Genomic DNA, 27912 nt, shown 5'->3' with positions numbered 1-27912 from the left:
CATTTCTCAGGGACAGGTAAGAGATGCTTCATTTTCTTCTCTTTATCTTCATCTATTGCTTGAGACCCTGCAACCCTGCCGCATCATTTGCTCTGTGTCTTAACAAAGTGTCTGTTTATGGGTTTGGGTTGGGGGAATTAGGCTGTGGCTTTAGTGATATTAGAGGGTAGATTTATCAAGGGTTGAATATAAATTCTAATTCTAATTTTTGATTTTTTTTTTACGATCAAAACTCTTAAATTTGTCTAGGGAGTTATTCAAATTTGATTTGAGTTGTTAAAAAAATTTGATTTTAGAGATTTATCATACTCTGTCCCTTCAAATTCGACTATTCACCACCTAATACCTGCTGAATTGCTGTTTAAGTCAATGGGAGAGGTCCAAGGGTCAATTTGGAGTTGTTTGCAGCCTTCCTGACATTCAAATCGATTCGAGTTTTTGGGTTGATTCAAGTCATCCGAGTTTTAAAAATTTGATTTTATAAATAAATTTCAATTGGTCAAATTTCAAATTTATGGGAGTTTTTAAAAACTCACATAAATTCGAAATTTGACCTTTGATAAATGTGCCTCCCCATTTATGTTTACAAAGTGAGTGTCTCAAGATATAGATTGTATATTCTGTACGTAGATGATTCTACTTGAGTTGGACTGGAGCATTGGGGGTCACCAGGGCTGCAAAACTAAAGGCCCGCCTGGCAGTCCCCGGGGGCCCACTCCCAACCTCTAAACTTGCTCTACGCGCATGAGTAAAAGACGTGGCACAACAGCTGATCGTACAATTGGGGGTGCAGGTCTGGGCCTGTGGGGGCCCATGAAGGCCGGGGCTCACCGGGTTTTTTCCTGGTGTCCTGCCAGCCCAGTCTCACCCTGGCAGCCCACCTATAAACCATATGGTAGGGCACATTTAGGGGCAAATTAAAAGTTAAAAAATTTCGAAATTCGACCATCGAATTGGCCAAATTCGATATTCGAATTTTTCTTTTTGAATTTCTTTGGCGTATTTGGACGAATTAAAATCGATCGATCATAGAAATCGTTCATATTGAACATTTTAATCGATCGATCTAACAATTTTAAAAAAAAAATACTTTGACTTTTTAAAACTCAGCTAAATTTTGGCTAAAGGTTTTAGGAGGTCCCCATAGGCTAACTAAGCAATTCAGCAGGTTTAAGGTGGCGAAGTGTCGAAGTCGAAGTTTTTTTAAAGAGACAGTACTTCTATTTTCGAATGGTCGAATATTCGTAGTATTTTCAATTCGAATCAAAGTCAAATTTGCCCTATTCGATGGTCGAAGTACCCAAAAATTACTTCAAAATTCGAAGTTTTTTAATTTGAAAATTCACTTCGACCCTTAGTAAATGTGCCCCTTACTGTTGTAATATGGATACATTGTTGATTTGAACATGTATTACTATGTGTCTAATAATGGTGAGTTTTTGGATAGACTTGACTGTAATATCCTGAAATATAGTGTAATAAGTAAACCTGGCCAGGAGATGGAGCTGGTAACTTGGTCACAGGGTGTGGGGGTGATGGTCTTAAAAAGTGAAAAAGACTGGAGAGCCTTCCAGTTTGAATAAATGTAGTTTTTATTGGAGCACTACATATTTCAGACCACACAGCTCCAATAAAAACTACATTTCTTCACACTGGAAGGCTCTCCAGTCTTTTTCACTCTATATGGTACAGATGTGGAGGTGGCTACTCTGCTAACTGTTGAAGAGCCTGACTAACGTTTTCTGGTTTAAAAGAGGATCAGTTGGGAGGCAATGGCACATATTGTGACGGCCGTAACAAGCCTTTTTCACTCAGTGTTCTGTAAACTGCACCAGAAGAAGTTCCCCTGTGGTCTGAAACATGTAGTGCTATGCATCTCTGAATAAATTCACAAAGAAATTGAACTCATCTGCTCTCCAGTGAATATTCATTATCTACATGATACATTTATAAATGGGCCCCTTCAGAGGTCTCCGTCCCCCGTGCAAGAGCCCCATGTTTCAATAAGGCTCCACCCCCGTACCTTCTGAATAACAGGCGGTATTATCGAGGTGGGGTTGGCTGATTGGGTTTTCAGGCCAAATGCCTTTCTGTCCCAAGTGCCTTTCTGTCCCAGGTAGTAACAGCCAACCAGGAGCATTCACTTGGAGAAGCTACTGCCACCTACAAAGTGTTGATGATTCCACCAACAAGGTGATGGTTATTCCACCTACAAGGTGTTGGTTACTCCACAGTTCCTTCTGTGGACTTCAAGCTTGCTCCCAGTGAGTAATATGCAAAAATATAAATGAAATGGAGATAACTATGTCAGTGGCAAATCTATAGACTTGTAGTATTGCAAGTGACAACAACGTGTGTTACCATCAATGAATACAAACATAAACAATGTGTATTTTTCATTCTCCGTGACATCAGTTTGCAGGGTGCAACTTGGTTTAATAATCTGTAACATACTAAAGGTTCAATTTAGGTAAATTCACCCGTCGCTGCATGAAGGCATAGACTCCAGAAGAACCAAGTAATAATCTGAGTTGTCTCTTAGGAAGACTGAATCTGATGTCTGCAACTGAAACAATGGATTCAGAGGTAACAATGGAAGCTCCCGTGTGCCTGATTGAGAACTCCCCCGATGGGAAATTATTTGTAAATCCCCAAGCCAAGGAGATCCTGTCCAACATCACTCAGCCAGTAGTTGTGGTGGCCATTGTTGGGTTGTATCGGACGGGAAAGTCCTACCTCATGAACAAGTTGGCTGGAAAGAATGCAGGTAAGAGGAGCAGTTAATGGAGATGTTTTTGAATCAGCAGGACTGACATTATCTACAGGGATGTCTGTGGGTCCCTACATGATCGGACTTCTATCAATTAAACCTGTAGTTCCAAAAATAAAAAGTATGAACTATCCAACAGCTTCATCTAATCATCCCCTGCCCATCTATTAGAGGAAAAAAATTGAACGTCTAAAATACTTTCGAATGGCAACGACCTGAAAATTCGATTCGTAGTCAAAACAAATATGAACGACACTTGAATAGAATTTTCTCCCGAACAAAACTCTAATGTCAGGAAGGCAATTAACATCTTCAAATGGTGGTTTTAGGTGGCGAATATGCAAACTAGAACTGGTCTATCGTCGAGGTGTGATAAATCAAACATTGCAGTTGGTGCTTTTTAATCGATTTTTTTTTGGAAAGGTCTGAATTTTTCAGATTTTTGCTTGACAGTTGGATTTTCGGGCTAATTCCAACGCAGACCGATTCTGACTTTTTCATCTCGAAAAATATGTTTTTTTCCCCACTAAATATTTGGATTTTCTAGTTTAAAAAAAACTCAATTTTTTTTTATTTTTTTTATTTTATTCAGACTTTAATAAATAATCCCCTAGGTTTTACTGGTGTACAGTTGAATTCCCAATAGCAATTTACAATTTCCTTTGCACATGTCAGTAGTTATGTGCTGTGTATCGCAGGAATGTGGCCTTTATAAAATGTATTTGTCTCATTCATGCAGATTGTGCTTAATACATAAACATAATCAGGAGGCCAATATTAGTTGCCACTGAAGCTCAACCAGACACCTGCCATTTAAATTCAGACTTTATGTTGTTGTTGACTTTATCCAAAGGTTCCCATTCCATTTGTAATACTGTAGATTATTCTCTTCCCAGGATTTGACTTGGGTGCAACTGTGGAGTCAAAAACAAAAGGAATCTGGATGTGGTGTGTCCCTCACCCTACTAAGAAGAAGCACACCTTGGTACTGTTGGACACGGAAGGCCTGGGAGATGTACAAAAGGTGAGGGTTCCATTGATAATATTATGGAAATTCATAAGGTTGCAAAGGAAACTATAATAATATATATGGACCTTGTGTGACTTTTCTTCTTGAGTAAACAGTATTTCCACCTCTTCATGGTACAGTGCTCCATGTACATTCCACTGCTTCTCCTGATAATGTGACCATTTGAGGTCAAGTGGAGTCTCAAACTGGTCTTAAACATACTGATAAAATTTGTATGAGGTTAAATATTGTGGGATTTTTGGTGCATGTTTGCAGGGGCCCATGACTGAATAGGCAACATTCGGCAATAGCCCAGGACCCCAGAGTGATTAGGGGCCCATATAGCTTTTCAAATTATTGATTTTCTTTATTTTTTATCTAAATAGAAACACTCATGCCTAACACTCATGTCTACGTTTTTGCAGTTAGTCTTTTATTGTAGTACTTCACAGGCATAGATAAATAGTACAGCCTTCACAGACTTTCAGTTCTTGTTAAGGTATTAATATCATCTCTCCTGTTTTCAAACCCAGCTTCTTTCTCTCTCTTCTATTGCTCAGCCTATTGTAATGAGCCACCTTTGAGATTTGTTAGTCTCCCTATTATCTCTCAACTATATGTTGGACTACCATACTCAACATCGGACTAACTTATAGTCTTAAACATCTCTGTCCAACTATACCTGGGCTTGAGAATCACCTTCATAGATGTCAAGTCTTAGGACTATGGCACTATGGCACCAAGGGAATTTTGACCAGTGTTATTGCATTAAGGGCACTTTACAGTGGTTTTGGGCAGAAAGGTATTAGTCACTGCTTCCAGGGATTGGACACACATTCCTTGTTTGTCATAGGCCCTTAGAAACCATTCAGACAAAAAAGTATCTTCCTTTATCCCAGTCCATAATCAAAGTTCTAGTGCCTAGGACTTCTTCTTATCTAAAAGCTTCCCAGGGGATTCATAGCTAACATAAGTCCTGCTGGTGATCATAATGTACATGAGAAGACCCAAAGGTAGTGATGTGCGGGATGACCACTGGTTGGGCAGGTTTGGCTTGAAATTTGGCCAGCAATTGCTGGTTAGGGTTGGGTTTGGCTCAAGCAGGTAAAGTAGACTTCTCCACTGCTCCTGAAGATTCCCTGTTTTGAAACCAGAGGTGCACACAGAAGTAGCATACAGAGCGAGACAATACTGGTATGGGTTGGTGGCAACATTTTGCAAGTTAGGGTCAGGTGTGCGTTAAGGTTTTGTGGGTTAAAGTCGGGTGCAGATTGAGTTTTTCCCGAGAAGCACATCAGTACCCAAATACACAAGTACAAACAACAAACAAGATCAATAGGAATCAATATTTAATGGCCACTTACCCAGCAACAGTGTAAATTCCAACAATCTACTCATGCTTTTTGACCCTGCCTTGTTTGCAAATTTCTTTTTATTTTTTAAAGGGTGACAAGAAAAATGACATCTGGATTTTCTGCCTTACGGTTTTGCTTAGCAGCGCAATGGTGTACAACAGTAAGGGGACCATCGACCAGGACGCCATCGAGAAGCTTCAGTATCCTTGACTAACTAGTTTACCAATAGATTGTTAGGCCATATTGGGCCTCATTTAGCATGCACCTACCTCTACCTGCAGTTCTTTCAGTTTTTTAATACGGCAGTGAGAGAAAAGCGTTACCTATTTGGGTGCAATATGAGAATCACATGAGGCAAAGAGGAATGCCCAGAAAAACTGACTTTATGCCACTTTTCTTAAAGGATAAGTAAACCTTTAAAATAAGTGAATGTTAGGGTGCTATTCTAAGCACTTTTGTAATTACATTCATAGTCAAGGAAGTTGTCAGGAGAGAGAAAGAGACTGCTCTGATGTTCTTCTGCTTAGGAAAGATTTGAGAAAGGTTTCTAATTGTTTTCCTAAGCAGAAGAACATCAGAGCAGCCTCTTTCTTTCTCCTGACAACTTCCTTGACTACTTGGTGGTCAGACTGGTGGGAAACTGACCAGCAGGTGGTGCTGTTGTAACAAAATTCATTCATATTAACAGTACATGTATCCCTTAATATCTTGGAATAAAAAAATAAAATAAATAATGAATGTAAATGACAAACAAGCTTACAATAGACCCCTCATCAATTTTACATTCACCTATTTTAAAGGTTTACTTATCCTTTAACACTTTGCACCTACCCCCTCAATTATAAAAGGACCCTTGTATCTGTGCATCCCCTGCTCTATTATCAGGGTTTATTTCCTTTACTTTTCCCTCTAGTTATGTGCAGGAAATAACTGAAAAGATAAAAATAAATGCTTCTCAAAACGATGATGAGGCCGCTGAGTTTTCCAAACATTTTCCCATCTTCATCTGGACTGTGCGGGACTTTACTCTGTCGCTGGAAGTGAATGGAGATCCGATCACAGATGACGAATACTTGGAACATGCTCTAAAGCTGAAGGAACGTATGTAATGTGCGACTGTGGTAATAATATCAGAGATTGGCAACCTGTTAATTCAAAGATGTAGGTTGGATCCTGATCCCCAACATCCAGGGCCGGATATACATAGCGGGCGCCCCTAGGCCTGCTGTCATTTTTCGCCCCCGTTCCCTCCCCTTTATTCACGCAAAGTTTCGGAGCAATGGGAGTGGTGCACAGGAAGTTTAAAAAACTATCATATCTCCAGCACAACTCCTGTTTTTCTAAACCAATATGGGTGTGGTTTGGGAGTATGCCACACCCTAAAATCCTGCCACTAGGGTTGCCACCTTTCCCCCCGACGTACTCCGTGGGAAGGCTGGGCCATGATGCAGTGGGGGAGGGAGGCCGTGACGTTGCGGGACTGTGGCGTCAGGGGCGTGGCTATGATGTGGTGGTCAGCAATTGGCCGATCACCGCGTCAATCTCAGGAAATTTCCAAAGGGAAAAGGACCTGAAGAAGACTGGACATAGGAAGATGGTGCCCATGAGCTCCATTGTCTTACTCTGCAGCTATACGTGAGCAAAGTGTTAGGGGCACTTTCAGGGATAACAAACTACGTGGAGGGGGGAAGCAAGGAGGGGGACTATCTAGGATAGTGGGTAGGGACTTTTCTTATTGGGGGGTTTGTTCTCCTTTAACAGTCAGTTTACATACGTATTAAATACCAAACAGTATAACCCTCAATATTTTTGAGTTACCTGCAGTATATTCCATGGTTTATTTCTCTTTAATTTCTACCAGCGGAGAAAACACCAAAGGACCAGATATTCAACTTCCCAAAGAAATGCCTCCGCATGTATTTCCCACGCCGCAAATGCTTCGTACTTTGCAGCCCCACCTCTGACTTGAGCCTCTTTCAGAAACTCGAGCAAGTCTCAGATGACCAGCTTGCTCCTTCCTTTGTGGCAAAGACACAGAAGTTCTGTGATTACATCTTCAGCTATGCAGACGTAAAACACTTGGATGGGTTTCGGCCAGCAAATGGCAATAGTAAGTTCAAAATCATTTCCTTTTTGTTATCAACACTAAAGACGAACTGCAAGTCCCGTCTTAGAGACTGAGGGCCTACTCGGCATCTAAATATATGAAATATACCAACAACATTCAGCATAGTAATTGACTATGTGCAATGGAAATATAAAATATAATATACATTTTATTTACACTCTACTTAAAATACCCTATCGCATAAAAACAAAGAAACATAGCACAATACTTGGAGGGTCCCCTCAGGTGAATACATTTAAGAGGATCATGTATATACTGAAGGCATGACATACTTAAGAAACATGTTACTCAGGATGTTTTTGTGCCTAGCAATTTGGCTTGGGGTATAGAGACATCATATCCTTTGACCCCCAGTCAGAAAAATAATTCCAAAACTCTAAAAAAAAAAATCAATGAAGACAACTGAAAAGTTGCGTAGAATTGGCCATTCTATAACATACTAAAAGATAACTCAAAGGTAAACCTTTTAATATTAAATATGAAACTTGTGTTTTTTAGTAAAACATCTATACCCGTTATAAACTAATTTAAAATCTCAGCTGTCAATCATACAGTATATTGCCTACTATTCTTCTTTAACTTTTCATTCTGCACTTCCTAGATGTCACTGGACTCCATACATTCCCCGTCTCTCCACTCCATCTGTGTAGCCAGTGCATGTGTTAGGTACTTACCGAGGGGACGACAGGGACGCCTGTCGCCCCCTCGACGGGGACGCCCGTCTCTCTCCTCCGCCGCCGATGCGGCTAGGCCTCAGGCGCCGGCTCCTATGGAGCGCGCCGCGCGCATGCGCAGCAATTAAAGGGACAGTCACGCTGACGCGATTGAACAGGAGCTGGCGCTGATTCGCCAGCATCCAATGGCGCCAAATTCAAATCTTTAAATGGCCAGCAGTCCTTTTGTGCCTTGCCCAACGTAGGTTCTGTTTATCGTTCCTGGGTGTGATTATTCTGTGATTCTTGTTGTGACCTTTGGCTATTCCTGACTACTGTTTGACTTCCGTCTGCCCTGATCCTTTGGCTTGTTCCTGACTACTCTTTGGATTCCGTTTTTATACTTCGACCCTGTTAGTTGCTGACCTGGCCTGTGACCTCGACCACTCTGCTGTTTACCGATTTTGTACCGCATTTCCGATTGGTTTTGACTCGGCCCGTTCCTGGACTTTGTTAAACTTTACGTTTAGTTCCCTTGCTCGCCCAGAGTTCTTCCCTCAGTCTCCTCACTATTAAGTCCTGGCGGCATCCGAGTAGCGGAGGGCTCCACCCGACGTGAAAGGCGGCGGTTATAGGCCGAAGCGTGAGCCGAGCCCGGGACATTGGGGTTTACTCTGGGATGTGGGATACCGAACGTTACATTACGTTGGGCCATAAACTAAGAAGATGGAGCCAGCTGAAGCTACTGCTTCCACCACTCCTTCGGAAGCGATTCTGGCAAATCTTCTACAGAGACTTGGTGAACAGGAGGACAAGCAAGACTATATTGTGCAATGTCTTCACGGTCTTTCTTCCAGACTTGACATGATGCAGCAACAGCCTGTTCCTGGTCCGAGTAATACTACTCCTCAGGCAAGTACTTCTCCACCTGCTGGTAGTTCCTTCCATGAGCCCAAGGTTCCTTTCCCCGAGAAGTTTGCTGGGGATCGAAGTAAGTTTTTTAATTTCCAAGAGGCCTGTAAACTACATTTCAGGTTTTTACCCTATTCCTTCCCTACTGAGGAGTCTAGGGTGAATTTTGTAGTTACGCTGTTACAGGGTGATGCCCAGCTCTGGGCATTTAGTTTGTCTCAAAGGGATCCAGCCCGTCTCTCCTTAGAGGCTTTCTTTAATGCCATGGCTATTATTTACGATGATCCTGATCGTGCCGCCTCTGCTGACGCTGCCATACGTGCCCTTAAACAAGGCAAACGGCGGGCAGAGGATTATTGTACTGAATTCCGCCGTTGGGCGGTAGAGACGGGCTGGAATGATACGGCTCTTATGAGTCAATTCAGGGTTGGTTTGGCTCCGACTATTAAAGATAGTCTTGTAAATTTTCCCGCACAGTCTTCTCTGGATTCTCTCATGCATCTGGCTATCCAGATTGATCGAAGGCATAGAGAGAGACTCCAGGAAGAGCAGGTTTCCTATGTTACACCTCCTCCCGTAAATGTCTTTAACACCCCTCAAGTCTTTCCTAGATCTTTAGAAGAACCTATGCAGATTGGTTCTACTCGTCTCTCTTCCGAGGAGAGGGTTCGTAGGAGGAATAATGGGTTGTGTCTGTATTGTGGGGGCACTTTCGCAACACCTGTCCCAAAAGGCCGGGAAAAGACAGAACCTAAGCAGGTCTGGGGAGTCTTGCTTGGGTGATGTCGTTTCTACTCCCCAATCTTCTCAAATTTTAATTCCGGTTCTTTTGAGTTGGGACAGTGGTTGTGTGCAGAGCTCTGCTTTTTTGGATTCTGGGGCAGCGGGTAATTTTTTGGATTTTGGGTTTATTCAAAAACATGGTATTCCTTGGGAACCACAGGTTCCATCTTTCAGATTATCCGCCATTGATGGTAGATCTTTGGGTTCCGGACTAGTATCTACTCGATCTAAGGTTATTCACATGTCCATTTCTGATCATTTTGAATCTCTTTCATTTTTCATTACTGAGTGCCCACAGACTCCAGTCATTTTAGGCCTCCCCTGGTTACAAGGTCATAATCCCCAGGTTGATTCGCCCTCTGGTAAAATTTTGAAATGGAGTTCTGCATGTATGTATTCTTGTGTTAAGTCTGTCCAGACCCTGGCCGCTACTTCTTAAAAGAGTCTTCCTCCTTGTTATGCCGCTTTTTCTGATGTTTTCTGTAAAAAAGCAGCTGAATCCTTACCTCCTCATAGACCCTATGACTGTGCTATTGAATTATTGTCTGGGTCTTCTCCTCCCAAGGGAAGGACATATCCTCTTTCCCTCCCCGAGTCTTTAGCCATGGAGGAATATATTAAAGAGAATTTGGAGCGGGGGTTCATTAGACCTTCTTCTTCCCCTGCGGGGGCTGGGTTTTTTTTGTCAAAAAGAAGGATGGGACTCTTAGACCCTGTATCGATTATAGAGGGTTAAATAAGATCACGGTCAAGAATCGTTACCCCCTCCCTTTAATCTCTGAACTCTTTGATAGAGTGAAGGGGGCTGTTATTTTTTCCAAATTGGATCTAAGGGTGCCTATAATCTAATCAGGATAAAGGAGGGGGATGAGTGGAAGACCGCTTTTAATACCCGAGATGGGCATTATGAATACTTGGTAATGCCATTTGGTCTGTGTAATGCCCCCGCTGTTTTTCAAGAACTGGTTAACGTTATCTTCCGTGATCTTTTGGGTCGGTTTGTCGTTGTGTACTTAGACGACATTCTAATTTTTTCTTCAAATTTGTTTTCCCATCGTGCTCATGTTCGGGAGGTTCTATCCAGGTTAAGGCAGAATCATCTGTATGCTAAGCTTGAGAAATGTCTCTTCGAAGTCTCTGCTGTACCTTTCCTTGGATATATTATTTCCCAAACTGGTCTTGAGATGGAGCCCACTAAAGTCCAAGCAATTCAGCAGTGGGCACAACCCCTTTCTTTGAAAGCGATCCAGAGATTTTTGGGGTTCGCTAATTACTATAGGCAATTTATTCTGAATTTTTCCAAATTGGTGGCCCCAATTACTGCTTTAACTAAGAAAGGGGTTGACCCTAGTATTTGGTCTGCTGAGGCTGTTGAGGCCTTTAGCCTCTTAAAAGAGGCCTTCATTTCTGCTCCAGTTCTCCGGCATCCAGACTCATCTTTGCCTTTTATTATTTTGCAGTATTATCTCAACGACATCCTGTCTCTGGTAAAATTCACCCATGTGCCTTTTTCTCAAAAAATTCTCCTCTGCTGAGGTCAATTACGATATTGGCAATAGGGAATTATTGGCCATTAAATTGGCATTTGAGGAATGGAGACATCTCCTTGAGGGTGCCAAGCATACAGTTTCTGTGTTCACAGTTCACATTGAATCTGCTAAATGGTTAAATCCTCGTCAAGCCAGGTGGTCATTGTTTTTTTCACGTTTTAATTTTCTCATCACCTACAGACCTGCAGAAAGGAATCTGAAAGCAGATGCCCTTTCTAGAAGTTTTGTCTCCAAGCCTAGGGAGGATTTGGAACCAGTTTCTATTGTTCCTAAGGAGGTGATTGTGGCAGCCTTGAGTCCAGATCTCTCTACCTCCTTGTCGAATGCCCAGGTAGATTCCCCTCCTGATATTCCTGTGGGCAAGTTGTTTGTTCCTAGCGATTTACGTGAAGCAGTCCTTCACGAGACTCATGATTCTAAAGTGGCTGGTCATCCGGGTTGTGCGAAGACTTGCGATTTGTTGTCTCGTACTCTCTGGTGGCCGACTTTAAGACAAGACGTTGCCAAATATATTGAGTCATGCCCAGTCTGCCAACGATCTAAGCCATCTAAATCTTTACCTCAAGGGTTGCTGCAGTCACTTCCTATTCCTGAGAGACCTTGGACTCATATATCCATGGATTTCATTGTAGAATTACCTCCATCGAAGGGGCATACTGTTATCTGGGTAGTGGTGGACCGTTTTAGTAAAATGTCTCATTTTATTCCTCTTTCTGCCCTTCCCTCTGCCAAGACTCTAGCTGAACTTTTCATTGTCCATATATTTAAGTTTCACGGGGCTCCTCTCAATATTGTGTTGGATAGGGGGGTTCAATTCGTGTCCAAATTCTGGCGGGCTTTTTGTTCATTAATGGGTACTGATTTGTCTTTCTCTTCCGCATATCATCCCCAGACCAATGGTCAGACTGAGAGGACAAATCAGACTCTGGAACAATATCTCCTGCAATCAGGCACTTTGGGTTAATTTTCTTCCGTGGGCTGAATTTGCCTATAACAATGCCATTCATTCCTCCACTGGCAAATCTCCTTTTTTCACAGTGTTTGGTCTTCATCCCAGAGTTTTTTCATTTTCAGGTTCTTGTGATCTTCCTGCTGTTAATGATAAGAGCAAGGGCAAATTCCCATTCTGCACCTTCAAATACCTCCTAAAGCCCAAATTGAAACAAGCCCACACCAATTTAATTTCGAATGGAAATAAATTTATTGGCCACAGCTTTATTAAACATACATAAATAAAACAGTGTATTAAACATTCGAACATTACATGACAATAAAATGACATGCGCATATTAATACATGAAAACATTGTAACTGTTCGACCCTGAGTCCCTGGCAAGTTAACCCAGAAAATGCCCACTATAATGTACCGGCCACCATCCACCAAATTCTCCCAACATGGTGGGTACGCAAATTAATTTCGGGCCATAAACCCAATAAACAGAACTACCTCCCAGAGACCCCTTTGCTCTTAGAGAGGACTTTACTAACAACTCCCATAACATTACCATCCTGATTAACATCAGTTTATTCCTCAACATCCCAATCACCTGCCAGGGACCCGCCCGTAAAACTCAGCCCGAATTCCCTTCATACTCCCCCAATGCCACCGCTGTGACAACTAGCAATACCATATACGGAATCCCACAAACCACCACCTAAGGGAGGGAGGGTGGGACTCCGGTAACTGTACACAAATGGCTAACAAGCCTGTTACCAACGGTCCCAAACTCATCAGTTGGCTCCGCCCCCACTGCTTACATCACCAGTCACTGATACATCCCCTTAAAGCTACAGCCTGCGTTGCCCTGCTCCTATCATGCGCATTGATGCTGCACAAGGCAGCTCTGTGCTTCCTTGATAAGAGCAAGGGCAAATTCCCATTCTGCACCTTCAAATACCTCCTAAAGCCCAAACTGAAACAAGCCCACACCAATTTAATTTCGAATGGAAATAAATTTATTTGCCACAGCTTTATTAAACATACATAAATAAAACAGTGTATTAAACATTCGAACATTACATGACAATAAAATGACATGCACATATTAATACATGAAAACATTTTAACTGTTCGACCCTGAGTCCCTGGCAAGTTAACCCAGAAAATGCCCACTATAATGTACCGGCCACCATCCACCAAATTCTCCCAACATGGTGGGTACGCAAATTAATTTCGGGCCATAAACCCAATAAACAGAACTACCTCCCAGAGACCCCTTTGCTCTTAGAGAGGACTTTACTAACAACTCCCATAACATTACCATCCTGATTAACATCAGTTTATTCCTCAACATCCCAATCACCTGCCAGGGACCCGCCAAAGTATACGGACTTGATCCCCCTCAAGTCCGCATACCCCGCCACACCTCTAGAGCAATTTCCAACCCTTCCCGCAGGCCAAAATTAAATACATCCATACCCAAATCTGTCAGATGTATCCCATCTTGATGAAGGTAATCCGTTCCTTCCTCCAACAACCTATGCCGCACTGCAATTCCCCCTTGCTGCCTCACGAATTTCGAAATGGCCATATTGACCTTCACCCGGACTCTCTCTATCGCCGTATGTGACCGCTCATACCTCCAATACCTCCTCAGCACCATCTGGGACCATAGGATAATCAACTCAGGGGCCCTCACCAATAACCATAACAAATCCCTTTTCATTGCATGGATGAGTTCCCTCATGGGAACTGAACCTAGGTCGTTACCCCTACGTGTAATGTTAAAATATCCGGAGGCCCCCGAACCTGCAGGAGCTCCTCTACCTGTGGAACAAGTTGACTCCACAGCATGCCTCCGCGGCCATGCCAATACACATCCACATCTTCCTGTGGCATTCCCAAATACCTGCCACCCGCTCGACACAATGCTCTATTCTCTGCTCTCACCACATAAGAATGCCCCAGCAGCCAAATGATGCAGCACCGTCCACCTGAAAAGAAGAAATGTAACATAACATGCCCTAAAACAGATAAATTCACATCACCAAAAACAAATAGAAAAAACCATTAGATCATACCAAATGCGGTCTAATGTACGACCTGAATCTGTTGGATTCCCACCTCCCGATTCTTTTTATTGTTGCCTCACCCAAGCCACAACGTGCTGCCTCAGTGGCCGCCCCGATCCTGAAAGAATGTGAAGCGTACTCCTTTCCTTGCAACCCCAAACCCACCAAACACTTCCGAAAAACCGCCACAAACTGAAATTTAGAAAGTACTGAATCATCCTCATGCACCAACAAAGACTTCCGTGACGAACGACGAAGCCGCAAAAAACTCTGACAACAGTGCACAGGACATGTATCACAGCCCTGAACTCTATACAAATGAACCGATAACCCCTTACCAAACTTGTCCGTTTTGGAGTTAAATATGGTTAAGTGCAAACTGTCCTCCAACAAAACAACCTTGTCAATTTGAATACCCCCTTCACTACTTCTCGAAGCACTCACAATCTCGCCCAACCGAAAAGCCCCATAAAAGGCTAAAGAAAAAGCCAACTGAAAAAGCTTGATCTCATAAACCGAACTCGCAACCACCCCCAGTTGCCCGAACAAACCCCCGAGCAATCCGAACGTGACCGGCTTTCTCCTGTCCCCTTGCACTCTTCTCCGTCGCAGGCCCTTAATCACTTGCCGCACAATAAAGCACATCGTAACATCAACCCAACCTCTCAACTTAAATAAAAATGATAAGGCAGCCAAAACCTTACTGACTTTCGAGAAAGAGCAATCCTCCCCCAAATTGGCCAAAAACCACAACAATAAATCCAATTTTACCCCATCCTCCAACGGACCAGATACATACCTTTCAAAATCCACCCATTGGTTCCAAACCCCATTATAATAATCCCAAGTAGAGGGCGCTAAAGAATTCTTCACCCAACTAGCCAATCGCCGAATGGAATTTTCCATAGATCCTGCAAAAACTGTGAGGGGTTCCGTTGTGCCCCCGGAACCAGTTGCCAAAAGCGATCCATCTGCAAATGAGAGAGGGCATCGGCAATTCCATTACTTTCTCCTGGCACATGACAAGCCCGAAACCAAATGTTAAAACCCAAGCATTTCAATACTAAGTAACGCAAAAGGTTAATAACTGGTATTGAATTAGCCGTGATATTGTTTATTGCCAAGACTACTGCCATGTTATCTGTGAAAAAATTAACTTTTTTATTCGCCAACTTCTACCCCCAGATTTCAACTGCCACCACAATTGGGAATAATTCCAAACAAGCCAAATTTTTGGTTAAACCTGCCTCAACCCAATCTTGAGGCCATTGCCCCACACACCAAAAACCTTGGAAGAACGCTCCGAAACCAATTGCACCAGAAGCATCGGTATAAAGCTCAAGCTCCCTACTGGACCTTGACTCCTCAAGCCAAAGCGAGCAACCATTGAACTCAGCCAAAAATTTCTGCCACAACCGCAAATCTGCCTTATGATCCCTGTTTAGCCGTATAAAATGATGCGGCTGCTTAATTCCCGCCGTTGCAAGGGCCAACCGACGACTAAACACTCTGCCCATGGGAATGATCCTGCAGGCAAAGTTTAATTTACCTAGCAAAGATTGCAGCTGTCTCAAAGTCACCTTTTTGGCATGTAACATGTACTCCACCAAACTAAAAAGATCATCCACCTTTTCCTTTGGTAGTCTACACTGCATGGCCTGAGAATCAATTTCAATTCCCAAAAATTTTAATATGCTTGCTGGACCCTCCGTCTTCTCCGCAGCCACCGGAACCCCGAACTGAGCAAAAACCGACAAAATGATCTGAAGAGTAACTAAACACTCCCTCGAATGGGCTTTCCCTACGCAAAAGAAATCATCCAAATAGTGTATGATGGAATTGGATCCCGCTTCCTCTCTAACCACCCACTCCAAAAAAGTGCTAAAAGCTTCAAAAGGGGCACATGAAATGGAACATCCCATAGGAAGACATCTATCAATGTAAATCCTATCCTCAAATTTACAACCCAAAAGATGCAAGCAGTCAGAATGCACTGGCAGCAAACGAAAAGCAGACTCAATGTCCACTTTGGCCATCAGTGCCCCTGCGCCGTATTTCTGAACCAATCCAATTGCATCATTAAACGATGCATAGCACACGCTCGACAACTCCGGTGCTATACCATCGTTGACCGACGAACCCTTAGGGTAGGAAAGGTGGTGTATGAGCCGAAACTTGCCAGCCTCCCTCTTTGGAACAACCCCCAACGGTGAGAACCTTAAATTAGTTAAGGGTGAAACTAAAAACGGGCCCGCCATCCTACCCAACTGAACCTCCTTAACCAATTTCTCCCTCACCACCTCTGGATATTGCGATGCCGACTTAAGGTTTTTACAACCCCCCCCCCCAATTCACCAACTTTAAAAGGTATCCTGAAACCAAACAAAAAACCCTCCTCAATAAACAATGCCTTATCCCTGCTGGGATATCTCGCCAACCATGGACCCAGCTCACTTACTCTGATTGGACTCATCACTTTTTCCACCACTATCCCCTTGTTTGAACCCACCTTGACGCTGTCTCTTAAAACACCTGGCCGCTGGATGGTTGGAGCCCCCGCAAACTGAACATTCATGCCGAAATTTACACCCAGTTCCCCATTTGCACTGGCCTTTAGAGATGTCGCGAACTGTTCGCCGGCGAACTTGTTCGCGCGAACATCGGGTGTTCGCGCTCGCCGGAAGTTCGCGAACGTCGCGCGACGTTCGCCATTTTGGGTTCGCCATTGTTGGCGCTTTTTTTTGCCCTCTCACCCCAGACCAGCAGGTACATGGCAGCCAATCAGGAAGCTCTCCCCTGGACCACTCCCCTTCCCTATAAAAACCGAAGCCCTGCAGCGTTTTTTCACTCTGCCTGTGTGTGCTGAAGAGATAGTGTAGGGAGAGAGCTGCTGCCTGTTAGTGATTTCAGGGACAGTTGAAAGTTTGCTGGCTAGTAATCGTTTTGATACTGCTCTGTTATTGGAGGGACAGAAGTCTGCAGGGGTTTGAGGGACATTTAAGCTTAGGTAGCTTTGCTGGCTAGTAATCTACCTTCTACTGCAGTGCTCTGTATGTAGCTGCAGTGGGGCAGCTGTCCTGCTTCTGATCTCATCTGCTGACTGCTGCAATAACAGTAGTCCTTGTAAGGACTGCTTTTATTTATTTTTTTGTTGTTTTACTACTACTACTACTACTACTACTATAAGAGCCCAGTGCTATTAGTCTAGCAGTGTTGGGGAGTGGGACTGGTGTGCTAATCTGCTGCTCCTAGTAGTTCAGCAGCACCAACTTTAATTTTTTTTTTTAATATTCATTTTTTTTTTATTTTACTTTTTTTTATTTTACTACCGCTGTAGTAGTGTATAAGTTGACCTTTTAGGCATTATTTGCCCTGTAGGCATTATTTGCACACTGTTTTCTTCAACCCGCCATCGAGCTGTGTGACCTTGTTCACATTCTGTCTAAATATCCATAATATTACCGTCTCCAGAAAAAACACCGGAGTCACTTTTTTCAAGCAGCCATAATATATTTTACGTAATCCGTATCCACCGCTGTAGTAGTGTATACGTTGGCCTTGTAGGCATTATTTGCACACTGTTTTCTTCAACCCGCCATCGAGCTGTGTGACCTTGTTCCCATTCTGTCTAAATATCCATAATATTACCGTCTCCAGAAAAAACACCGGAGTCACTTTTTTCAAGCAGCATTCATATATTTACGTAATCCGTATCCACCGCTGTAGTAGTGTATACGTTGGCCTTGTAGGCATTATTTGCACACTGTTTTCTTCAACCCGCCATCGAGCTGTGTGACCTTGTTCCCATTCTGTCTAAATATCCATAATATTACCGTCTCCAGAAAAAACACCGGAGTCACTTTTTTCAAGCAGCATTCATATATTTTACGTAATCCGTATCCACCGCTGTAGTAGTGTATACGTTGGCCTTGTAGGCATTATTTGCACACTGTTTTCTTCAACCCGCCATCGAGCTGTGTGACCTTGTTCCCATTCTGTCTAAATATCCATAATATTACCGTCTCCAGAAAAAACACCGGAGTCACTTTTTTCAAGCAGCATTCATATATTTTACGTAATCCGTATCCACCGCTGTAGTAGTGTATACGTTGGCCTTGTAGGCATTATTTGCACAGTGTTTTCTTCAACCCGCCATCGAGCTGTGTGAGCTTGTTCACATTTTGTCTAAATATTGATAATATTATCGTCTCTAGAAAAACCACTTGAGTTACTTTTTTTCAAGCAGCATTCATATATTTTACGTAATCCGTATCCACCGCTGTAGTAGTGTATACGTTGACCTTGTAGGCATTATTTGCACACTGTTTTCTTCAACCCGCCATCGAGCTGTGTGACCTTGTTCCCATTCTGTCTAAATATCCATAATATTACCGTCTCCAGAAAAAACACCGGAGTCACTTTTTTCAAGCAGCATTCATATATTTTACGTAATCCGTATCCACCGCTGTAGTAGTGTATACGTTGGCCTTGTAGGCATTATTTGCACAGTGTTTTCTTCAACCCGCCATCGAGCTGTGTGAGCTTGTTCACATTTTGTCTAAATATTGATAATATTATCGTCTCTAGAAAAACCACTTGAGTTACTTTTTTTCAAGCAGCATTCATATATTTTACGTAATCCGTATCCACCGCTGTAGTAGTGTATACGTTGACCTTGTAGGCATTATTTGCACACTGTTTTCTTCAACCCGCCATCGAGCTGTGTGAGCTTGTTCACATTTTGTCTAAATATTGATAATATTATCGTCTCTAGAAAAACCACTTGAGTTACTTTTTTTCAAGCAGCATTCATATATTTTACGTAATCCGTATCCACCGCTGTAGTAGTGTATACGTTGACCTTGTAGGCATTATTTGCACAGTGTTTTCTTCAACCCGCCATCGAGCTGTGTGAGCTTGTTCACATTTTGTCTAAATATTGATAATATTATCGTCTCTAGAAAAACCACTTGAGTTACTTTTTTTCAAGCAGCATTCATATATTTTACGTAATCCGTATCCACCGCTGTAGTAGTGTATACGTTGACCTTGTAGGCATTGTTTGCCCAGTTTTTTTGGCCGCAGCCACTGAAGCACAGAGGCCAGAAAAAATATGCCATATAAATGCTGAAAATACTCATTTTTTGCCATACGTTGACTCAACGTATATGGCAAAAAATTACTATTTTCAGCATTTATATGGCATATTTTTTCTGGCAACTGTGCTTCAGTGGCTGCGACCAAAAAAGCTGGGCAAACAATGCCTACAAGGTCAACGTATGGCAAAAAATGACTATTTTCAGCATTTATATGGCATATTTTTTCTGGCAACTGTGCTTCAGTGGCTGCAACCAAAAAAACTGGGCAAACAATGTCTACAAGGTCAACGTATGGCGAAAAATTACTATTTTCAGCATTTATATGGCATATTTTTTCTGGCAACTGTGCTTCAGTGGCTGCGTCCAAAAAAACTGGGCAAACAATGCCTACAAGGTCAACGTATGGCAGTTGTTTAAAGAGAACAGTAGATTACTAGCCAGCAAAGCTACCTAAGCTAAAATGTCCCTCAAATCCCTGCAGACTTCTGTCCCTCCAATACAGAGCAGTATCAAGCAGATTACTAGCCAGCAAGCTTACTATCATCTGTCCCTGAAATCACTAACAGCTCTCCCCCTACACTATCTCTTCCAAGCACACACAGGCAGATTTTTCAGATACATTTTTGCCCTTGATCCCCCTCTGGCATGCCACTGTCCAGGTCGTTGCACCCTTTAAACAACTTTAAAATCATTTTTCTGGCCAGAAATGTCTTTTCTAGATGTTAAAGTTCGCCTTCCCATTGAAGTCTATGGGGTTCGCGAACCGTTCGCGAACCGCTCGCATTTTTGCGCAAGTTCGCGAATATGTTCGCGAACTTTTTTTCCGACGTTCGCTACATCCCTACTGGCCTTCATTAAACTGCCAACACACACCTTTTTTAAGGGGGGCTGTCGTGTTGGCGGCGCCCTGACCGCCGACGCCTGTAAGAAAAGGCTGATGACCCACACTCCCTGTATTAGACCCGGGTTGCGCCTTCTGTGCTGCCATAACCCTTAACCACACACCAATATCCTTATGATCCCATTGTAAACTTGGCCTGACTGACATCCGCTGCTGAAATTGTTCATCATACTTCAGCCAGGCCGTACCACCATAAACCCTATAAGCCTCCCAAATGGAATCCAAATAACAAAAAAGAACCGAACAGTGCTCAGGGTGTTTTTCACCTATGACACTCGCCATGATTGAAAACGCCTGCAGCCAATTCCCAAATGTACGTGGAATTAGCCTATAACGTCTCTTATCCTCATCCTCTTCTTTTCTATGTTCCTTTGCCTTTTCCCACTTCTCAATATTAAAACAATGTGAATATATCAATATTCTCCCTCTACCAAATCTTTTCTCTCACCTCGGATTTCAAATGCCCACCAAGAGGACCCTCAAAGCAAATATAAGTATGCCCTTTTGCCGCATCCGAAACTGGCAATGCTTTTGGAACTCCCTCTTTTTTCTTCTCCTCATTTTTATTAACAGCCTCCCCACCTGCTGTCACGACTCCGTCAGCACCGGAGCCCTGATCCACCGCACTTAACGTGGCACCCACTTGCACACCCGTAACCGCTACCGCTTCAGCCCGCGCGCCAACACTCTGCACCCTTGCTGATGACTCCCCTTGCGATCCGGGAACCCACACTGCCACTGGATTTGAACTCTGACCCGTGTGCCCTTCCCATTTGCACATCAAGTCCTTCAAGCCTGCTATAAAACCTGCAAAATTTCCCCCACCACCCCCAACAACACCACCCGCATTAATAACACACTCACCCGCCACATGGCTTGGGACCAACTCCCCTGACGTTCCAGGTGTTGCTGTCCCGCCATAGCTGCTTTGTTCTGTAGTTGCTGCTGCCTGAATAGTAGTGGCGTTGCCACCGCGGCCGTGAACCAGGCCAGTCCCTTGACTGTCATCGCTGCTTTGCCCCCTCAGCCTGCTGCCGTCCAAAGTCATCTGTGAGGGGAGAATAACAGAAGACACTCCCCTTGCCCACCCCCCCACTGAGCATAGGTGCCGTTAAGTTCAGTTCCCCAGTGTCACAACAGTCAACAGACCCACTGGCCGCAACACCTTCCTCTCTGGCCCCCACTTCATAAGTGCTCCTGTTGCTCTCCTCTTGCATAAAAACAGTCCCACTTCCCCCAGGGCCGTCTCCACCAGGCCCCTCGAACCTCTCTCCTGACCTTGGTGCCTGTTCTGCCTCTCCACATCCAAACTCAGTCAAACCTGCGCCATCTTGTACAACTGGCCTCAGTCTGGGTCCTGCCTCACGTCTGCCTGTCTGACTGCTCCTCTCTGCGCGCTGTTTGCCTTTTCCTCTCACCTGCTGCACACCAATCGCTTCTGGTATCTCCCTCACCGCTGGCTGCTGTGCTGATGGACTCCTCTTGCGCCTCCTAATACACAGACCGCCATCTTCAGAAATGTGCACACGCTCTGGAGGTCGCGCTCTCCGCATCCGCAATGGCACTGCCTTCGACGCAAAGGGAAGAGCAGCCAATTGCTCCTGGACCCATGCGTCCTTCTCACCAGCCTGGCTTGCTATCTGCTGCAACAGCTCTGCTACTGACGCCATGCTGACACAACCTGTCACTCCGGTAACTGTACACAAATGGCTAACAAGCCTGTTACCAACGGTCCCAAACTCATCAGTTGGCTCCGCCCCCACTGCTTACATCACCAGTCACTGATACATCCCCTTAAAGCTACAGCCTGCGTTGCCCTGCTCCTATCATGCGCATTGACGCTGCACAAGGCAGCTCTGTGCTTCCTTTCCTTTGTGGAAGATTTTTCTAAGACTTGGCAGGAGGTTCAGAAGTCCTTATCTTCTGCAGTAGCTGCTCAGAAGAGGGCTTCAGACAAACATCGGAAGGATTCTCCTGTGTATCAGGTTGGTGACAAGGTCCCTTCAGCCAAACTGGGTCCCAAATTTATTGGTCTGTTCTCTATATCTGATGTTATCAACCCATGTACTGTCAGGTTAAATCTTCCCCCCGAACTCAAGATTTTTAATTCCTTCCATGTATCTCTGTTGAGACCTGCTAGAGTGGTACATCAGAATTCTCCTCCTCCCCCTATTTCTGTTGAGGGCCAATCTGAATTTTTGGTTCACAGGTTGATTGACTCTTGTATCTCTAGGGGTAAACTCCAATATCTGGTTCATTGGAAGGGTTATGGTCCTGAGGAGAGATCCTGGTTTTTTGCTTCTGATCTTAAGGCGGATAGGTTGGTGAGACAGTTTCATTCTAAATTTCCCAACAAATCTAAGGGTCCAGTGGCCCCCTCTGGAGGGGGGGGTAATGTTAGGTACTTACCGAGGGGACGACAGGGACGCCTGTCGCCCCCTCGACGGGGACGCCCGTCTCTCTCTTCCGCCGCCGCTGCGGCTAGGCCTCAGGCGCCGGCTCCTAGGGCAGCAATTAAAGGGACAGTCACGCTGACGCGATTGAACAGGCGCTGGCGCTGATTCGCCAGCGTCCAATGGCGCCAAATTCAAATCTTTAAATGGCCAGCAGTCCTTTTGTGCCTTGCCCAACGTAGGTTCTGTTTATTGTTCCTGGGTGTGATTATTCTGTGATTCTTGTTGTGACCTTTGGCTATTTCTAACTACTGTTTGACTTCCGCCTGCCCTGATCCTTTGGCTTGTTCCTGACTACTCTTTGGATTCCGTTTTTGTACTTCGACCCTGTTAGTTGCTGACCTGGCCTGTGACCTCGACCACTCTGCTGTTTACCGATTTTGTACCGCATTTCCGATTGGTTTTGACTCGGCCCGTTCCTGGACTTTGTTAAACTTTACGTTTAGTTCCCGTGCTCGCCCAGAGTTCTTCCCTCAGTCTCCTCACTATTAAGTCCTGGCGGCATCCGAGTAGCGGAGGGCTCCACCCGACGTGAAAGGCGGCGGTTATAGGCCGAAGCGTGAGCCGAGCCCGGGACATTGGGGTTTACTCTGGGTTGTGGGATACCGAACATTACAGCATGGGCATGGGCATCAGGTGCCCCACTCTGGAGCATAACCAAGATTTTTGGCATGATGCAAAGCTAGCCTTAATAACAGTGCCCACAAAATGGCTCCTCCCTGCTTGATGTAATTGTGAATTCCAAGACTAAAACAAAAAAGAGTGAAATTATTTCTATGGTGTATGTGAAGTTTATTTTGCTTGACTAACATCATAAACTAGGATTTGGAATGATTAGGGTGACAGGTCCCCTTTAAGCTCAATTTTTTATCCTTCTCTTTCCCTGCTTTCTGTTCATCTTATTGTACCTTCTACTTCCTTTCACTCACCAACCTTGATTGTCTCTTTCTCTATTAGAGATGCACCAAATCCAGGATTCATTCTGGATTTGGCTGAATTTGAGCCTTTTTCGGCAGGATTTGGATTCATCTAAATCCAAGAGCCTGGCCAAACCAAATCCAAAACCTAAATAATGTGAAATATTTGATAAGCTCGGTATTTGGCCAAATCTGGAGAATGAAATTTGGCTGAACCCTGATTAGCAGGGTTTGGTACATCCTCACTCTCCATGTCCCTAATATTTTGCTTTTCTGTTGTAAAGTTCCTCTCCTTTCCTTGTTTTTCAATGGAGGAACTGTTGTGTATATTAGAGACTGGGTGAATTTGGGATGTCCCTTTCCCTTTGCTTTTCCCATCAGAAGATACGGTAAGCATTGGACCCCATTCCAGAAGTTTCATAATTCATAATTCATAGTTTTGACTTTTTAAAGTCACAATTATGAGATTAAAAGTCATAATTTCTAAAATTACAACTATGAGATTAAAAATCACAATTATGAGGTTAAAAGTAATGATTTTGACTTTTAAAAGTCATAATTATGAGTTTAAAAGTCTAAAATCATCTGAATTTTTTTTACTGGTCCCAGTGCAAAATTCCTAATGTACACTTTTGGAAATCAGGTCGCAACAGGCTCCCATAGAGAAATTTACTTCCTAGTGACTTTTGCCTAGAAAACATATTGTAGCACTGACAATAGAATAATATGCTGGCGATGGCATCAGTTGTGTTCCTAAATGTTTTCTATTTTTTTTAATATATGTTTTGTGGGTTGTTAGCTAATCTGTGTTCATTTGCAGTGCTTGGAGACCTGGCGCAGAAATATACTGAAGCTATTAGCAATGGCCATGCACCTTGTATGGAGAATGCAGTCCTCTCCCTTTCTGAGAATGAAAACAACGCTGCGGTTGAAAAGGCTTTGGAGCACTATGAAACCGAGATGGTCAAGAAAGTGGTGTTTCCTACAGAGACTATGAACCAGTTCATGGATCTAAGCAAAGAATGTGAGCAACAAGCTGTTGATATCTTCATGACAAGATCCTTCAGAGATAAAGACCATCGCTTTCAGAAAGAGCTTATGGTGAGCCAGACGTACCAGCCCATAATATTCAATGACTGCCAATGGTTTGAAAAAGGGGGGCTGTGAAAAATGAGACTGGTTGATAAAGATACTTTTTTTTCCTTTAGGGAAGCATACAGAAGAAGAAAAATGAACTTCTGAAGAAAAATGAGGAGGCTTCTGTTGCTTATTGTGATGATCTGCTTTCAAAATTGACAAATGACCTAGACAAAGCTATAACTGATGGGTCCTACATTGTTCCTGGTGGTTATCAAAAATTTAAGGAGGAGATGGATAAGATTGTTGGACAATACAACGAGGATGCAACAAAAGGCATTAAGGTAACTTTTTTGGAAGAGGTGGATTTATAGTACAATGTCAATCTCAAGAGAGCCCAAATCTTTTTGCTAATGCTGACATACATTGCTTTTTGAATTTTGCCGTTCTTACAGGGTGATGAGGTTCTTCAGAGGTTCCTCAAGAGTAAGGAGGGGACTGGAAACACCATTTTGATAAGTGACAAGGCCCTTGATGAAAAGGAGAAACTGAAAGAAGGTATCTGTCTCTCAGTGCCAGTGTACAGCACTAATTCTATTCAATTGGATTTGGCATTAAGCCCAGTTTCCCACCACTGAACAAGTCTGTCCTTTATCCCCATGTCTGATTCCAGTGTCATATAATGAAGAAATAAAAATTACATAATTATCTCTATATGTACGATAACAACAATATGGCTGACATAGTGCTGGGAATCAGCATTCCTATCAGTGCATTGTCTTGCAACTAGAATTAACTTATGCTGTAAGTGTTTTATGTCCACATTCAAGCTTTAGATTTCATGGGACCTATTATCCAAAATGCTTGGGACCTGGGGTTTTCCAGATAAAGAATCTTCACACCTTAAGTCAAGTAGAAAATCATGTAAACATTAAACCCAACAGGCTAGTTTTGCTTCCAATAAGGATTAATTAGATCTTAGTTGGGATCAAGTACAATCTACTGTTTTATTATTACACAGAAAAAGAAAATACTGTTAACATTTTTTAATTATTTTGGTAGAAAGGAGCCTATGGGAGATGACCTTCCTTTAATGCAGAGTTTTCTGTATAATGTGTTCCCAGATAACAGATCCCATACCTGTATTTATATAGTAAACACGTTCATTGCTTCTATTGAATTAACTTCAGCTAAGCTTTCATTAGCTGCAGTAAATTGTGTCTAGACATTTGGCTAAGAGGGTTTACCATGTCCTACCCTGTGACTCCATCTAAAGAGATGATTATCGCACCTTTTTCATTGTTAAATAACATTTTTGAATACATCTTCAATCATTCACACAGGACAGTTGGTTTCAGGACTGTTTCAGTGGAAGAGCTTGCCTAAAAGGAGTGAATGTAATTAGGATGAAGTGGCATGGTTGAGAGGCATAGCCTAAATTGGTTTGATTTTAGGGAGGCATACACTGTATCTAGAATCATACCTACAGAAGAACAAGGCCAGGCAATTGTTTGCCTTGCCCGACAATATTAAAGATGAAAGGGTGAAAAATGGCTCAGTTGCTCTGAACCCCTTTTTGACATCAAATTCTTTTGTTTCCCCAAACAACAGCGGAAAAGGCTAAAGCTGAAAGTTTAATGATGGAACGAAAAGTATCCAACGTGAAAGCATCTCAGGATGAGCAGAAGGATGACGGTCAAATGAATTCCTTTCAGATAAACATCCAGCGACTGGTGGAGAAACTAGAAGATGAGAAAAGGATGATGAGGGACCAAATTGAACGGCTTGTGTCTGAGAAGAGGAGGGTAAGTACCATTACCAGTTGTGTCGGACCAAGAGTTGTATTGTTTCCCTGGTCTCTCAAATTAATTTAGACTTGTGATCAGTTTGGAAGGGGTCTACACCTCTACCACAGTAATTACAAAAGACACCTACTTTGGAAAAATAATTACTGTGTATGTATTCCCATCGAGTTTTGCTTCATTGCTTTCAGAAATTGATTTTGGGAGGCTTGTGGCCTGTGGTAGCAAAGAGTTAAATATGGGTGACACATCTCCCTGTCTGTCACTTGCCTAAGCCTGTCGTTCGGAACCTCTCAAAAGCAAAGTTTCATCAACATTGACATTTCTATAGCTTATTCCCTTTGCCTAACCATTTTTTTTAGCTTCTTGCTATAACACAATAAAAAGTTATATGAGATAAGGAAGATATTGGCAAGCCTGAGAATGAATGATGAATGAATCTCTTGTATACACAGGAAGAAGAACTCCTGATCCGTCAGGGATCTGCCCAGCAAGCCAAACTGTACGCGGCACAGATCCAGGATCTTGAGAAGGAGAAAGAGCAAGTGAATGAGACTACGTGGTATAAGCCCATATGGGAGAACTTAAAAAGTGTAACAGTAGACCTTGCACCTCGCCTTTTCAACTTCGGTGCAGACATGGTGAAAAAGGCCATTGCTAAATACCAAAATAAATAGGAAAATGTCTCCAAACCAGGCAATACGCCTAAAGAGAAAAAACTCCCCAAATCAAATAATACCCCCAAGTGAAGTTGACTGTAGAAGGTTGCACCACTCATTATTCCCCAATCATGTATTGAAGGTTTATAAGCAGCCAATAGTGGCCAATTGTAGCCATCTTATGTGGTTTTTTTGCCACACTTTTACTTTGGTTTTATTTGTCTCTTTATCATGTTTGAAAAATATTACCATCCAAATATATCTGAAACAGTTAATTGAAAAAAAAGTGAAAATACAGTATAACACCGCTTATGTTCCTGTCTGTAATAATAAAAAAAAAAGCCCTTCAAAGGATAAGTAAACCTTTATAATAAGTGAATGTAAAATTGATGAGGGGGCTATTCTAAGCACTTTTGTCATTTGCATTCATAATTTATTTATTCCAAGATATTAAGGGATACATGTGCTGGTAATATGAATGAATTTTGTTACAACAGCGCCACCTGCTGGTCAGTTTCCCACCAGTCTGACCAGCAAGTAGTCAAGGAAGTTGTCAGGAGAAAGAAAGAGGCTGCTCTTATGTTTTTCTGATTAGGAAAAACATAGAAACCTCTCTCTAATCTTTCCTAAGCAGAAGAACATCAGAGCAGCCTCTTTCTTGACAACTTCCTTGACTACTTGGTGGTCAGACTGGTGGGAAACTGACCAGTAGGTGGTGCTTTTGGAACAAAATTCATCAATAATAACAATACATGTATTAGCGATGTGCGGGCCAGGCCGATACCCATGGGTCAGGTGGGTTCGGGCCGACCTCACACCCCTCTTCGCGTGT

At 43.1% G+C, this 27912-nt stretch overlaps 1 protein-coding gene across 1 annotated transcript; it reads left to right on the top strand.

Moving 5' to 3' along the window:
• On the top strand, positions 1-27366 carry gbp7.S (guanylate binding protein 7 S homeolog). Its single transcript, NM_001094224.1, is given in 11 exon segments — positions 1-16; positions 2543-2767; positions 3667-3794; positions 5225-5334; positions 6048-6235; positions 6996-7244; positions 24363-24643; positions 24751-24963; positions 25075-25177; positions 26231-26424; positions 26877-27366. Coding segments are annotated over 10 exon segments (1899 nt in total). The 5' UTR covers positions 1-16; positions 2543-2556; the 3' UTR covers positions 27099-27366.
• The last annotated feature ends 546 nt before the right edge of the window (positions 27367-27912 follow it).

This window comes from Xenopus laevis, chromosome 9_10S (assembly GCF_017654675.1).
Source record: "Xenopus laevis strain J_2021 chromosome 9_10S, Xenopus_laevis_v10.1, whole genome shotgun sequence".
Classification (NCBI taxonomy): domain Eukaryota; kingdom Metazoa; phylum Chordata; class Amphibia; order Anura; family Pipidae; genus Xenopus; species Xenopus laevis.
Note: the sequence above shows the minus strand (reverse complement) of the source record. Positions and strands in the feature narration are given on the sequence as shown.